The sequence below is a fragment of the Sphaeramia orbicularis genome, chromosome 6, assembly GCF_902148855.1.
Source record: "Sphaeramia orbicularis chromosome 6, fSphaOr1.1, whole genome shotgun sequence".
Taxonomy (NCBI): Eukaryota; Metazoa; Chordata; class Actinopteri; order Kurtiformes; family Apogonidae; genus Sphaeramia; species Sphaeramia orbicularis.
In genome coordinates, this window is record NC_043962.1 from 40,275,239 (window position 1) to 40,289,019 (window position 13,781).

At 36.6% G+C, this 13,781-nt stretch overlaps 1 protein-coding gene across 1 annotated transcript in view; it reads left to right on the top strand.

Moving 5' to 3' along the window:
• lamb4 (laminin, beta 4) overlaps positions 1-13,781 on the top strand; it is a 49,358-nt gene that overhangs the window by 10,293 nt on the left and 25,284 nt on the right. The window contains exons 5-16 of the mRNA XM_030137484.1: positions 84-157; positions 2,015-2,203; positions 3,252-3,315; positions 5,796-6,010; positions 7,647-7,767; positions 7,962-8,150; positions 9,203-9,358; positions 9,485-9,588; positions 9,906-9,985; positions 11,838-12,021; positions 12,173-12,304; positions 12,393-12,581. Coding sequence (XP_029993344.1) covers positions 84-157; positions 2,015-2,203; positions 3,252-3,315; positions 5,796-6,010; positions 7,647-7,767; positions 7,962-8,150; positions 9,203-9,358; positions 9,485-9,588; positions 9,906-9,985; positions 11,838-12,021; positions 12,173-12,304; positions 12,393-12,581 — 1,697 coding nt within the window. The remainder of the gene's footprint in view (positions 1-83; positions 158-2,014; positions 2,204-3,251; positions 3,316-5,795; positions 6,011-7,646; positions 7,768-7,961; positions 8,151-9,202; positions 9,359-9,484; positions 9,589-9,905; positions 9,986-11,837; positions 12,022-12,172; positions 12,305-12,392; positions 12,582-13,781) is intronic.

The following is a 13,781-nucleotide window of genomic DNA, read 5'->3' on the forward strand; positions in this document are numbered from 1 at the left end:
TTGTCCTTTTCTTTTTTCTATTTGAAAATGAGTTTCAATAGTGAGATAAACTTGTATTTTTTTATTCATCAATCACATGACAGGAGTCCATGAGGTCAGCATCCGACTGGACCTGGAGACGGTGTTTCAGTTCAGCCACCTGGTTATAACTTTCAAGGTAAAACATCTGATCCACTTACAGTTATAACCGTTAACGACCTCAACCTTTACTGAGATGACTTCCAAATGAAGGGATTTATCACTATTTATTATTTTATCCTCTACATTTTACAGTGAAAATCAGGTATTTTCTTATAATTAATTAATTGATTTATAATTAATTTACTGACCATTTAAACTCATTTTAGTTCAGGGGCCACATTAACCCAATTTGACCTCAAGTGGGCTGGACCAGTGAAATAATAGTATAACTTAAAGATAATGACAACTCAACATTTTTCTTTTTGTTTTAGTGTAAGAAAGGATTACATTTACAAACTACCCTTAAACCAAAAATGTGAATAACCTGAATTACCATGAACAACTTGAAATTTCTTCAGAAAAATAATTGCAATTTTGACCATATTATTCCTCAGCTTATTATTTACTCATGCGCATTACAACTTACAGATCAGGGTGGATCTAGAAATACACAAAACATTGAGTAACAGGCACCTGGAAGTGAAAAATATAGAATTTAGCTTTGTGATTAATACATTTTCATTTATTTATTCTTTCCAATCTAAAGGATTGAAAAGGAGCAGGATGAAGAAAATGTATAATACCTGCCCTTTTCTTAAAACATCTGCTTACATCAGATAAGTTGCCATTACAGCTATTACAGTAAACAGGTTACATGGCAGTCAATGAAAATAAACTAATCCAAAATCCATAAGTAAAAGTATTTCATTACATGTTTTTTTATAAAGCTTCTCTATTCTCTATATACAACTTGATTGTCAATGTCTTTTGTGTAATCTTTGCAAATTCATCCTGGGGGCTGGATTGAACCCTTTGGAGGACTTGGTATTGGCCCACAGGCTATATGTTTGATACCTGTTATGTAAATGTTCATAAAAGCTCAATGTGTTAAGTTTATTATATCAGAATGGAGAAAAACTGAAGCAAAAGTGAATTTTTCAACAAAGTATATCATTAACTGAACATAAAAACAAGTGTCTACAACCACTGTTATTTGTTGAAGAACATGATGGATTTCCATGTTCACTGTGGACTCTCTGAACCCCCAAATGGCTCATGTCTGATGCCACTAAAAAGCTAAGAAACTGAATTTCACTGGAATTATTTCAATGTTTTAATAAGATAAGTGGTTTGGAAGTTATTAAACATCTGTAGATGTTTTTGGTCACTGGTGGCTGTTTAGGTCTTTGAGGATTATTAGCAGACTATCGTCAACCCATAAAGACCAAGCACTGTTTTTGTGGCAGTTCACAAATGAATTTTTCTATTTTAACCTTTGTAAAGTGATTTTTCACCGTTTATTATAATATTATCCTCTATATTTTATGTTTTTCTCTTTCAGCTAAAATCATGTATTTTCTTATATTTAATTCACTGATCATGTAGATGTTCACTAAAGCTCAGAGTAAATTCAATGGTTATTATATCAAAACAATGAAAACTGAAGAAAAAAGTAACCTTTTCTGCAAAATATATCATTACCTGAACATAAACCAAGTGTGTCAAATGTTGCAGAGGATGGCAGGGTTTCCATGTTCACTATGGATCCTCTGAACATCCAAATGGGTCATATCTGATGACCATGAAAAGATGACGAACTGCATTTTACACCCATTATTTACATGGATTGATAGGATTAGTGGATCAACAGGTATTGAACATTTTAGAGCAGTTGATGCTTTTTGGTTGATGGTGGTTGTTTGGGTCTTTATGGATTAATATTGTTGTGATCGCCTGTTTTTTACCTGCTGCAACAAGCTGTAATGTCTGCTGTGTAAAAGGTCTATTACTGGTGCATGAGCAATGGATACTGAGTTATTGCCATTTCCTGCAGAGTTTTCGTCCTACAGCCATGCTGGTGGAGCGGTCAAAGGATTTTGGACAAACCTGGAAAGTTTTTCGTTACTTTGCGGAAGATTGTTCTCTTCACTTCCCGTCGGTGTCCAGTCAGACACCAGACAGTATCGACGATGTGGTGTGTGACAGCAGATACTCCGGTTCAGAGCCGTCGACAGAGGGAGAGGTAATACCACAGTTATAGCCATGAAATTTGCATTGGGTTTTATTCTTTTAATTTAGTCTTTCAGTTTGATTTTTAACTTCAGTTTTAGTTAGTTTTACGGTTGCACACATAGTTCCATTTGTATTTTTATCTTGGGGACTTTGCTCATTTTAGTTTAGTTTTTATTTAGTTAGGGTTAGTTATTATAGCTGACAAGGGTAGGATGAGAGGATGGATGATATTAAATATAATTTACAAAACCAATGCTTATTAAAAACCTCATATTGTTCAAACCCATTTTATTGAGAATATTCTTTAAAAAACAGTTGTATTTAAAGTGATAAAATAGCTCCGATGCAAATCATAAAAAAAAACAATAAAGTGGTCTGGAAGTATTTTTTGTTGTAGGTCATACCTTGTTGTTCATTTGAAGTACTTTTTTAAACTATTATGATCCCTTTTTCAGTTCCATTTTTTTGCAATGTTGACCCCTTACAACTGTCTTGCATTGTTTGTAGAATTGATGGATATATGAATGGAAATCAAGGGAAAGCAACAGATGCTGCTGCTTGTGAACATTTTTTTTCCTTGCTTGCTTTTTTTTTACATATTTGAAATGTGCCATTAAGTTGTATTTGCTTTTGTAACATTGTAAGTATATGACTTAAGGGACACATTCAGTATGGATACGGTGTAAAATAAATACACCTAATTATTTAATACATACATCGACCTATCAACTATTTCTATTCCTTTAAAATACACATGAACATATCAACACAGTGCACACAATAATACATGTACTTTAACATGCCATATTTTCAGTTCTCATAAAGTCATTAATGTATTATAAAAAAAGTTTATAGTTCAACATAGTTACTTCCCAGTGAACAAAAATATAAAAACACACTAAACATTTATCTTAAAAAACTTGAAAAACTATGGATGGCTGTTAAGGAGATAAACATTTTGTTTACTTTTCTGTTTTATGTCAAAGGTCTAATGTAATGTGTTTTAACTGAATACTAATAAACATCCCCTTGTTGCTGTTTCTGTTTTTGTCCACCAGGTGGTGCTGAAAGCTCTGGATCCTATCTTTGCCATAGAAAACCCTTATGCACCGCACATACAAGGTGAGGAGGCAGCAGTAGGACTGATGTGAATCCTGTGACTGTGCTTGTGTGTTTAACTAAAGTAGTACTCATGGTATCAGAGGGGTAAGTTTTAAAATGTCTTACATTCGATTTTTATATATTTAAGAGTTAGAAGTCATTAAATCAGGGGTGTCAAACTCATGTTATTTCAGGGGTCACATTACACCGCAGTATGACCTGCAGTGGGCTGGTGATGATTAAAATAATAACACAATAATACATAAATAATATCAATTCCAAAATTTGTATGTCTAATTTCTGTTTTTTAGAGTGAAAAAAGTAAAATTACTGTATACTATCAACATTTTTACACCTACAAACTATCCTTTAAAAAAATGTGGAAAAACATGAACAACCATGACCAAAATCAAATTTATTAAGAAAAAAAGTGCAATTTTAACAATTTATGCCATTATTTGGCCTCAGCTTCTCCTTTTCACATGTTCATTACAACAGATCACAGTGGATTTACAAATATGCAAAACATTTAATAACAGACAGAATATTGGTACAATTACACTTAATTCTCTTAAGACATTTCAGATTGTTCATATTTATTCAGGTTTTTCACATTTTTTGTAAAAGGCTAGTCTGTAAATGTTAACATTTGTATAATTTGACTTTTTTTTTTTTTTTACTCTAAAACAAAGAGAACTAGAAAAGCACTCGGAGAGCGCAGACCTCCGCCAAGGCTGATCAGTGCCCCCCCCCCCCCCCCCCGTGGGCCCCCCCACGCCAAGGAGGTTATGTTTTTGCCAGGGTTTGTTTGTTTGTCTGTCTGTTTGTCTGTCCGTTAGTGTGCAACATAACTCAAAAAGTTATGGACAGATTTTGATGAAATTTTCAGGGTTTGTTGGAAATGGGCCCCCCCCGTGGGCCCCCCCACCCCTGATCACCACCAAAATTTAATCATTTCTTCCTTATCCCATTTCCAACAAACCCTGAAAATTTCATCAAAATCTGTCCATAACTTTTTGAGTTATGTTGCACACTAACGGACAGACAAACAGACAAACAAACAAACAAACAAACCCTGGCAAAAACATAACCTCCTTGGCGGAGGTAAAAATTCGTAGTTTTCATTATTTATAGTTTATTATGATAGTATTTTACTGGTCTGACCCACTTCAGATGAAGTTGACCTAAAATTATTTTAACATCCTTGATTGTTCATATCTTCAATGTAATTTTTGCATTTCACTAATTCATTCCGCGGGCTAGATTGGACCCTTTGGCGGGCCAGTTTTGGTCCCTGGGCCGCATGTTTGACACCCCTGCATTAAATAGTCCTAAATATGGATTTGTAATGTCTTAATTCCCACAATCATTTCACCTGGAAGGGACAGGGTTTTGGTTCTCTATTTGATATAGAGAACCAAAACCCCGTCCCTTCCAGGTTTGCCCCATGGGACCTTATTACATAGAAAAATGTGTACTACAGTTAATAGAGACAGACGAGCTATTTTTTAATCACGTTTGAAGCAGTGCATCAATTACACATATGGTGAAACTCAATTTAAAAGATAATTTTATAAATGAAGACAATCACAGTTTGTGGTAAAACAGTTTAAGTATCTGCCTGTGAAAAAATAGAAAGATTAAACATTCCAAAAGTGGCAGAAGTCATCGTTAACTGTCTCTATTGCTCTTCTCTCTTTCTTTCATTTTATTGTGCTGATAAAGAAAGTAAAGACGTCTCTGCAGTTTCAGACCAAACCTTTTCACCTCTCTTAATACTTTTTCATCTCGCTCTCAGCTCACAGAGGTAAAATGTGTTATGGTGATATGATGATACAGGTGATGTGTATCACATGTCGTGAGAGATGCCGTCTATTGACCTGTTTAACATAAAACTAGATGTTTCTTTGCTATCTTTGCCACAAACTGTGACTTACCACTGAATTTGAAATATTTTTAAATTCACCATTGTGATATGTGTAAATGGGACAATTCAATTGGGATCAGAAAATCATCTGTCTCTCCATTGACCACCTTTCATATTTTTTCTAAGGTTATGTACCAAGGTGTACAATGGAGAGGGCAGGACTTCAGCTCTGTTTAACATCCACCTTGTAATTTCTTGTTGTTAAATTGAGTCAACGTCTTCTGCATGAAGAACCACCTTTTTGGAGTTTCTGAAGTTACTGTATTTTTACTTTATACTTTACAAATTACGATTAATGTAACTCACTCATAGTAATCAAATTTCTATGTAACACCTACATCTGCACATAATCATATAGTGAATATACATGCCTTTACATTTACATGCATAGTTTGTATAAGGAGAAAGTTGATTGTCCAGAAATCAGTTGTAAAATTGATTAAAAAAAAAACAAAAACAACATATCTTAAAAATGTCTTAAAAAGCATACATTTAATATTTGACACATGCACACGTCCCGGTGGTGCACATAGTAGTATTAGTAGTATAATTTGTGTGTTTTTGTTGTCCTTAGAGTTGATTACTGTGACCAACCTGCGAATAAACTTCACTCGTCTCTTCACACTCGGTGACACTCTGCTGAGTCGCAGACGTAGAAACCCTCAGGACAAATATTACTACGCTTTATACGACATGGTGATCAGAGGCAGCTGCTTTTGTAACGGACACGCTGCACGCTGCACACCTGTGGATGGAGGACGAGGGGATGTCTTCAGCCAGCCTGGCATGGTACGGACAGCTTCAGACCTTTTTAGACTGCACGTCATTATTTCTTGTATCAACCTGATGTCATGTCCATGTGGTGTTCACATTTAAACAAAGGTTGCAGGGTTGGGCCCCTTTACATGCTTCTATTTAGGGGTGCGGGTCTTGTTTCTTTTTTTGTCTGAGGGGTAGTCTAGCCCTCCAAACTGAGGATTTTCAGGTGCAGAGAGAGGGAAGAGATTATTACAGAGCAAGAAACCCACTACTTTCTTATTCCATATTACACTCTTCCATATTAAAATATATATTACGCAATGCCAAAAATACAAATCTTGTAGTGTGTCTTTGCTTTAAACAGTTTATATGAAGTATTGGTTTTCCAAACTCAACAGCAACGTGAAGTCACAGTATTATTATTATAGTATCATCAGGCTTTCTTCCTCAAACTCATAGCTGGTTATTTTGACAGTCAGTCAGAATAATGCTGTGTTATAATCATCATATGCTGAATCAGCTGGTAATTTACATTATAGCTCTGTTAGCTTAGCTCTGGTGAAATTACAAATCACCTCCCTCTTCTGTAGAGTTTGTGTTGGTAATAGCTGCACTAGAGATCTTTTTGGAATCATCTGACTGACTTTGAGGTAAAACACTATTTTGAAAGATATAAATCACTCCCACCTATTTTTTTTTTTTTTTTTTTTTTTTTAGAGTAAGGGTAAAAGGGGCAAGGATGATATTGTCATATTAATCAGCTCTTAACTGTTATCGTTGTCATCCTCCATGTATAACTTCCATTTAAAAAAAAAAAATGCTATTCACATTGTCAGTAAAAATACAGGTAAACAGCAATGAATGAACATGACAGAACAGTTATTTCACATGTATGATTCTTGAGAAATAATCCATTAGTAGATTTAGATTAGCTGAAACAGCCGAAGTGTCATCTTACTTCTTTGCTTCTTTTGTTTTCAATAGCTCTTTTTATGTCCTGCAGATTTAATCAGATTTGTCTATAAATAGTGGATAATGGTGGCAAATAACAAGCTTTAATATAAAATGTATTGTGCTATAATGTTACAATTATGTAACATCTCTTAGATGATGTAGAGGACATTCCAAAACTAGGAATTGCACCTGGAGCTACGTTTCTGTCCTGCTCTTGTTACTCCAGACCAAACATTTCAAAGAGATGACTCTAAATTCAAGATGAAGATGATCCCATCAGTATAATACGGTCTGCGTGCTAGAGGCAGGGGGCTAGGGTTATGAGACTTGACTTAACTTAGACTTCAGTCACAATTTTTTTGAGGATTTGAAACTTATTCAACTAACACTGAAGTGGATAGCTCAACAATTTACCATAACATTCATTACAAAGCAGCCACTAATTGAAATAAGAGACAAAATGATGAAGATGTAATGAAGATGAAGATATTAATGATCAATAATTGTGACATTTCATGGCCTTCTTAAACTGCTTGACTTGCCATGTAGAAGAGATCATCAGAAGTTCATATGATTTGACTTGAACAATGACTCACTTGATTTTCATCTCTGACACTTAAGACTTTATTTGTTGCTTGCACGTGTCACGTACTCCCCCTCTGCTGAGAACACCTGTGTTAAGGGTAAAGTGATATGTTTTTGGTTTTTTTAGGTTCATGGACGGTGTGTCTGTCAGCACAACACAGCCGGACAAAACTGTGAGAGATGCCAAGACTTTCACCATGACTCCCCCTGGCTGCCAGGAGGAGAAAATGCGGTTGATGTCTGCAGGAGTAAACGCCTTCATTTTACAGATATATCTTATTCATATAAATATGAAACACAGGGCATATGGGTTTTATGTCTGTGCATAAGCATATGTATTATCTGTGATGTAATGTCAGTTATAAAATAGATGATTCGATAATGACTATCTTAAGACGGACCCTTGTTTTTGACATATGTGTCTGTTTTCTGCTTCTGTCAGGATGCAACTGCCATGGTCACTCAGATTCATGTCACTTTGACGTCGCTCGATTCGAAGCAACAGGAGGCGTGAGCGGCGGCGTGTGTGATAACTGTCGCAATGACAGAGTAGGACCCCAATGTGAACAATGTCGACCTTTTCTGTACCAGGATCCACAGAGAGCTCCTCATGATCCACAGGCCTGCATACGTATGCTACAGCTACTTCCATTCATTTTCTTTATAAATACTCAATTTAACTGAAAGCTGTTAAAATGTCAACACTTACAGTAGAGTAAAAGGTACAGATACTTGTCTCAGTTGGCCTCAGGTAAAAGCAGAAGGAGTGATTCAACTTCTTAATCAAGTAAAAGTGATAAAGTAGGCTGTTTGTGTGCAAAACTAACATGCAGACAGTTTGTTGATGTAAAAACAATTGCACACAAAGTGCAGCAAGAGGAAACTATACTGTTCCAAAATATGCCTTCAGTCAGTCTGTTTTCTCTGTTCACTCTGCACTAGAGTGGTCATCCTCACTACTATTCAAAAACTGGATTCATACAGTTTATTTAAAGCACATTTAAAGAAATGATTTATTAATTATCTGCTCTGTCAGGGTTAAGACTCTGCTGTTCTTTATTTCCTCTCTTGTTGTCCTGCTGTTCTCTTCTTGTTGTTGTCTGTCCTCTTATGTTTGCATGCAAGTATAATAGTGATTATAGTGGAAAAATAGCTTTTTTCTGCATATTTTATATTATGTGTTTGTGTTGCATGTTTTAAATAGTACATGTATGAGTAGGACACAATATAAGGATGAAATAAACTGCATTTTGGCACATTTACTGAAATTCTGGTTAATGCACACAGTCCCTTGTCAAATACAATAAAATAAATAAAGTGAACCTCATGCCATTTTGGTATTGTGGAAACTAGCCTCCCTTCAAGTAAAACTAAACAACAATTCACTGACTGTAAGGAACAACTTCGATACACATGTCATATTGCGTAATGACATGACATCAGAGGTGGGTAATCCCAGCTCCATAGAGTAAAAGTCCTGCCATGTATTAGCTCTACCTGCTCACTTTACACAGGTGATTCCACTAATTATCCCACCTACCTGGATGAGGAGTTGTGCGCATCAAAATGAGTTCAGTGCGTGGTTGGAACAAATACATGGCAGGACTTTTACTCTGTGGAGCCAGGATTACCCACCTCTGCGTAACATGACATGATCTAATTAATTTCTTTCTTTTCTGACAGCGTGTGAGTGTGACTCGATGGGGTCGCAGGGCGGCGGTCTGTGTGACCCACTGAATGGTCAGTGTGTCTGTAAAGAAAACGTGGACGGTCAACGCTGTGATCAATGCAAAGATGGATTCTTTGGTCTGAGAGCAGATGACCCCATTGGGTGTCAGGGTGAGATGGAAGTGTTCTTATATCAAAATCCATCGTAGCACAATAAGCACAAAGTAAAGCTTTTACAAGTCATTCCTCCAGGGCCATGTCAGATTTTTTTTATTTCATTTTGTGTGTGTGTCACAGCCTGCAGGTGTCATACGGTGGGAAGTCTCAGCTCATGTGATAAACTGACAGGAAGCTGCGAATGTGACCGTCTGGCGGTTGGGCCACTATGTGATCAGTGTCTGGTGAGTTTAGAGTTTTAGTGATGGCAGCTGTTTAATGTACAGACGCTGTGTGTGGGGATTAGCAGTAGCTAAAGTGAGGCAACACATTAAAACCAATTTAATACTAATCTATGTATCTTAAAAAAAACAAAAAACAAAGATAACAGATCAATACAATAACTGAATAGAGACAGTTGACAGTATCAAGTAAAAGACAAACAGTAAAACAAAACTAGTGTCTCTTTATGATCATCTTATATTGTTGTGGCTCAGATGTACAAGAAAAGTCATGTGCACAGATTGCAGATTAAATTAAACATGTCTGTCTTTGTGTTCAGCCAGGTTTCTTTGGTTTGGGAAACACTGCATTCAGATGTTCACCCTGTGACTGTGACATCGGAGGAGCTCACAGCAGCATGTATGTACACAGCATATTTATTTGTTTTTATAAAGATGTTTATGCGCAAAAAGATTATGAAGGTCTGTGGGATTTTTCAGTCTCAAGTAAAATTCCATTGGTGTTAGATTCTCAAAGGAAATGAAAAAAGAAAAGAACTACAGAAAAACAGCACCTCATGAAGTGAAAAGATGAACAGGTTACATGAGAAAATAAATACAAACAAATAAAAAACCATCCACACTGTCAAGTGTCTTTTCAATACCCTTGACCACGGTAATGATGAAAATCTGGAGTTGGTCCCTGAGGTGTTCAGTGGCAGCTCACGGCTCCTAACGTGCTATGTGTTAATGCTAATTGTTAATGTTAATGCTAAGTATAGTGTGTATTATGGGTAAAATTTAGGGCTGAATTTCCCTGCAGGGATAATAAAGCAAGTTAACCTTTAACCTTTAAGCATAATATGTCATTAGTGTACTTGCAAAAGGCTGTGTAGAGATGAGTTGTGTGGAACTCTCTGTGTATCTATATTTTTTTGATTGATTTATCGAATTAATTGCACAATTTTCATCATAAATGTCCAAGCATAACCCCAGCCAACTAAAGCCAGTATCACAGGGGTTATAAAAGCTATTATGATAGTAATCCACATCTGATTTTTTTAGAGTTTTTTAGATGTTTGCCATAATATACACTACTGGTCAAAAGTTTTAGAACTCCCCAATTTTTCAAGTTTTTTATTGAAATTCAAGCAGTTCAAGTCTAATGAACAGCTTGAAATGGTACAAAGGTAAGCGGTGAACTGCCAGAGGTAAAAAAAAAAAAAAAAAAGGTAAGGTTAAACAAAACTGAAAAATAATGTACATTTCAGAATTATACAAAAAGGCGAACAGGAAATGGGTTAACAACTTAAAGCAGTTCTGCAGCAATGGAGGTTGATCAAGCCTCAAAAGTTGGTGCTACCAGTTCCTACAGGTGTCCCAACGTTTCTGAAATACTTCCAACCCCCTCTGTCTGCATAAAAGTAGTGTTGGAACACACTTTGGTGTCATACCGTTGTGAGCATTATTTGAACAGTATTATACTGCAGAAAGTAGTGTGTTACTATAAAAATGGCGAGGAAAAGGCAATTAACGATAGAAGAGAGACAGACCATCATAACACTTAAAAATGTAGGTCTGTCCTACAGAGAAATTGCCAAAAAAGTCCAGGTGTCAGTAAGTCCAGATTCCTTCACCATCCAAAGGCACTCAGAAACTGGGGGAAATGCTGACAGGAAGACGTCTGACAGACCCAAAGACACAACAGAATCAGAAGACAAGTTTCTGAGGGTCAACAGCTTGTGTGACAGGTGACTCACAGGACAACAGCTTCAAGCACAGCTCAACAGTGGTCGTAGTAAGCAAGTCTCAGTTTCAGCTGTGAAGAGAAGACTTCCAGTTGCAGGTTTGATCAGTCCATAACACCCTCTTCCAGTCTTCAGTAGTTCACTGGGGGTGTTTCATGGCCCAGGCAAGCCTCTTTTTCTTATTCTGAAGTCTTGGCAATGGCTTTCTTGCTGCAGCTCGACCCATCAAACCTGCAACTCCAAGTCTTTCCAGGCTTGATCAACCTCCATTGCTGCAGAACTGCTTTAAGTTTTCTTGTTTGCTTTTTTGTATAATTCTGAAATGTACATTATTTTTCAGTTTGTTTAACCTTACCTTTTTTTTTTTTTTTTACCTCTGGCAGTTCACGGCTTACCTTTGTACCATTTCAAGCTGTTCATTGGACTTGAACTACTTGAATTTCAATACAAAACTGGAAAAATTGGGGTGTTCTAAAAAATTTGACCGGTAGTGTATACTGACAGTTGGACTGCTTGTGTCCTCAGGTGTTCCCCAGAGGCTGGACAGTGTCACTGTCTACCTAACATGGTAGGCCGCCGTTGCAGTGACCCCGCCCCAGGCCATTTCCTGCCTCCACTCGATTACTTTCTGTATGAGGCTGAGCTCGGTGACCCTCTGTTTGAAGGAAGCTATCCCTCATCTACTTCTCCTCCTTCGTCCTCTTCTCTGGTACGTAACAGAAGACAAGATGTAATGGACGCAGACTGATTATTGATCCTGATGATATTGTTTATTACAAGATCAATGCTTGGTCAAGAAATATAACTCAAACATACTCAGTTTGTGCGGCATTTCATTGTATTGTTCGGTGCTTTTACAGCTCAATCCGATGATTTTGCCAAAGTGTGAACAGTATTACAGACAGCAAGGCTATGACTTCAAGATTTCAAACGGACGAGTTGTCCTGGTTCGGAGATCTCGTCGTCATTCCCGTCGCAGGAGACAGGGACAGGTGAGACAGGTGGACATGTTTACAGTCTGGCATGTAAGTCCATCAGATCATCCTCCTCACAGGTGTTTATGCTTGATCCGTCCTGCAGCGCAGCAGTATCCCTCTGGACCCGGGTCACGCCCTGCAGATCATCCCCCGTCAGAGAACAGCTGATCGGCCTGTCACCTGGACTGGCATGGGATTGGTCAGAATCTTGGAGGGGGCGGGGCTCAGGTTCACTGTGGACAACCTGCCATCCTCCATGGATTACCAGCTGGTAATCCGCTACGAGCCTGAGGTGAGATCCAGCAGGTTCTGGTTCTGAACACTGACTACTGAACCAATGATTATTCAATGGTGTTTTAATTTTTAGATGCTAAATAACAGGTTGATAGTTATAAAAAATATATATATTTTTTTCTTAATTTTTATTAAGAGTTATCCAAAATAGTATAAACACTTCCATACTGTTACTTTCTTTTGTTAATTTTCCTTTTTCTGTCTGTGTATTGATTTTATATTTATCCTACACATGATGTATCAAGGCATAAATAAAATATAAACTTCTAATAAGGTATATATATTAATGTTAGTACAAACAGTCCCGAAATACAACAAGTAGTACTGGTTTAATTGCTTTACTAAATCCATGACAAGGCCCCAGGGCTTAAAATGACATTAGGTTTTTGGAGTATTAGTATGTACAAATTGTTTTGTCGACATTGAAAAACACACAATACACTGATAATTTTACATTTACATTAATTATCTCAAAATAAACAAATATACTTGCACATCACTGGTGACATTTGAGTACTGACTACATATGATAATTATCTTTTATTATAATTTATACACTGCTGTGATTGGTTGTTACATTGTTAGCCAGGATCTTTTATTACAGGAGTGTTTGACTGTCTGAAAATGAATGGGAAATTATTTTGATAATTATTTATGTCATGTAAAATCTTCATTTTCATGTAGAAATATCAAAAAGTCATGTAATGGCTCCAGTGATTTAAATGTGTAAATTTACAGCTTTTCCTCTCAGAGGGTTTGATAATTTGAAAGTTTAGGCCAATGGTTGAACAAGTCAGCATTGTGATGCTGTCGTTTCTGTCTGAGTTTTTCCAAATCATTTGTTGTAGGTGGTACAGAGGCAGAGTGAGGCTATTCACACTGTCAGTAAGGGCTGTAAACTCATCTTTTTAAAACTAGTTCCGATTGATTGTTTGATCTGTGTGTTTAGTCTGGAAAAACAATGTTATGTTTAATTCGGTTGAAATTTAGTTGCTATGGAACCTTTCTGCAAGCTCAGAGAGAATGGAACAGCAAATCCCAGTAAAGTAGTGTCCCTGTGGCCAATACAATATAGTCTCAATGTCCGCATTGTGGATTATTGAATGAAATTATTCAGTAAGAGGATTTGAAACATATATGAAATAATACAATGCAAAACTATCTGAACATAATATCTGTTTTATAATAGATAATTATA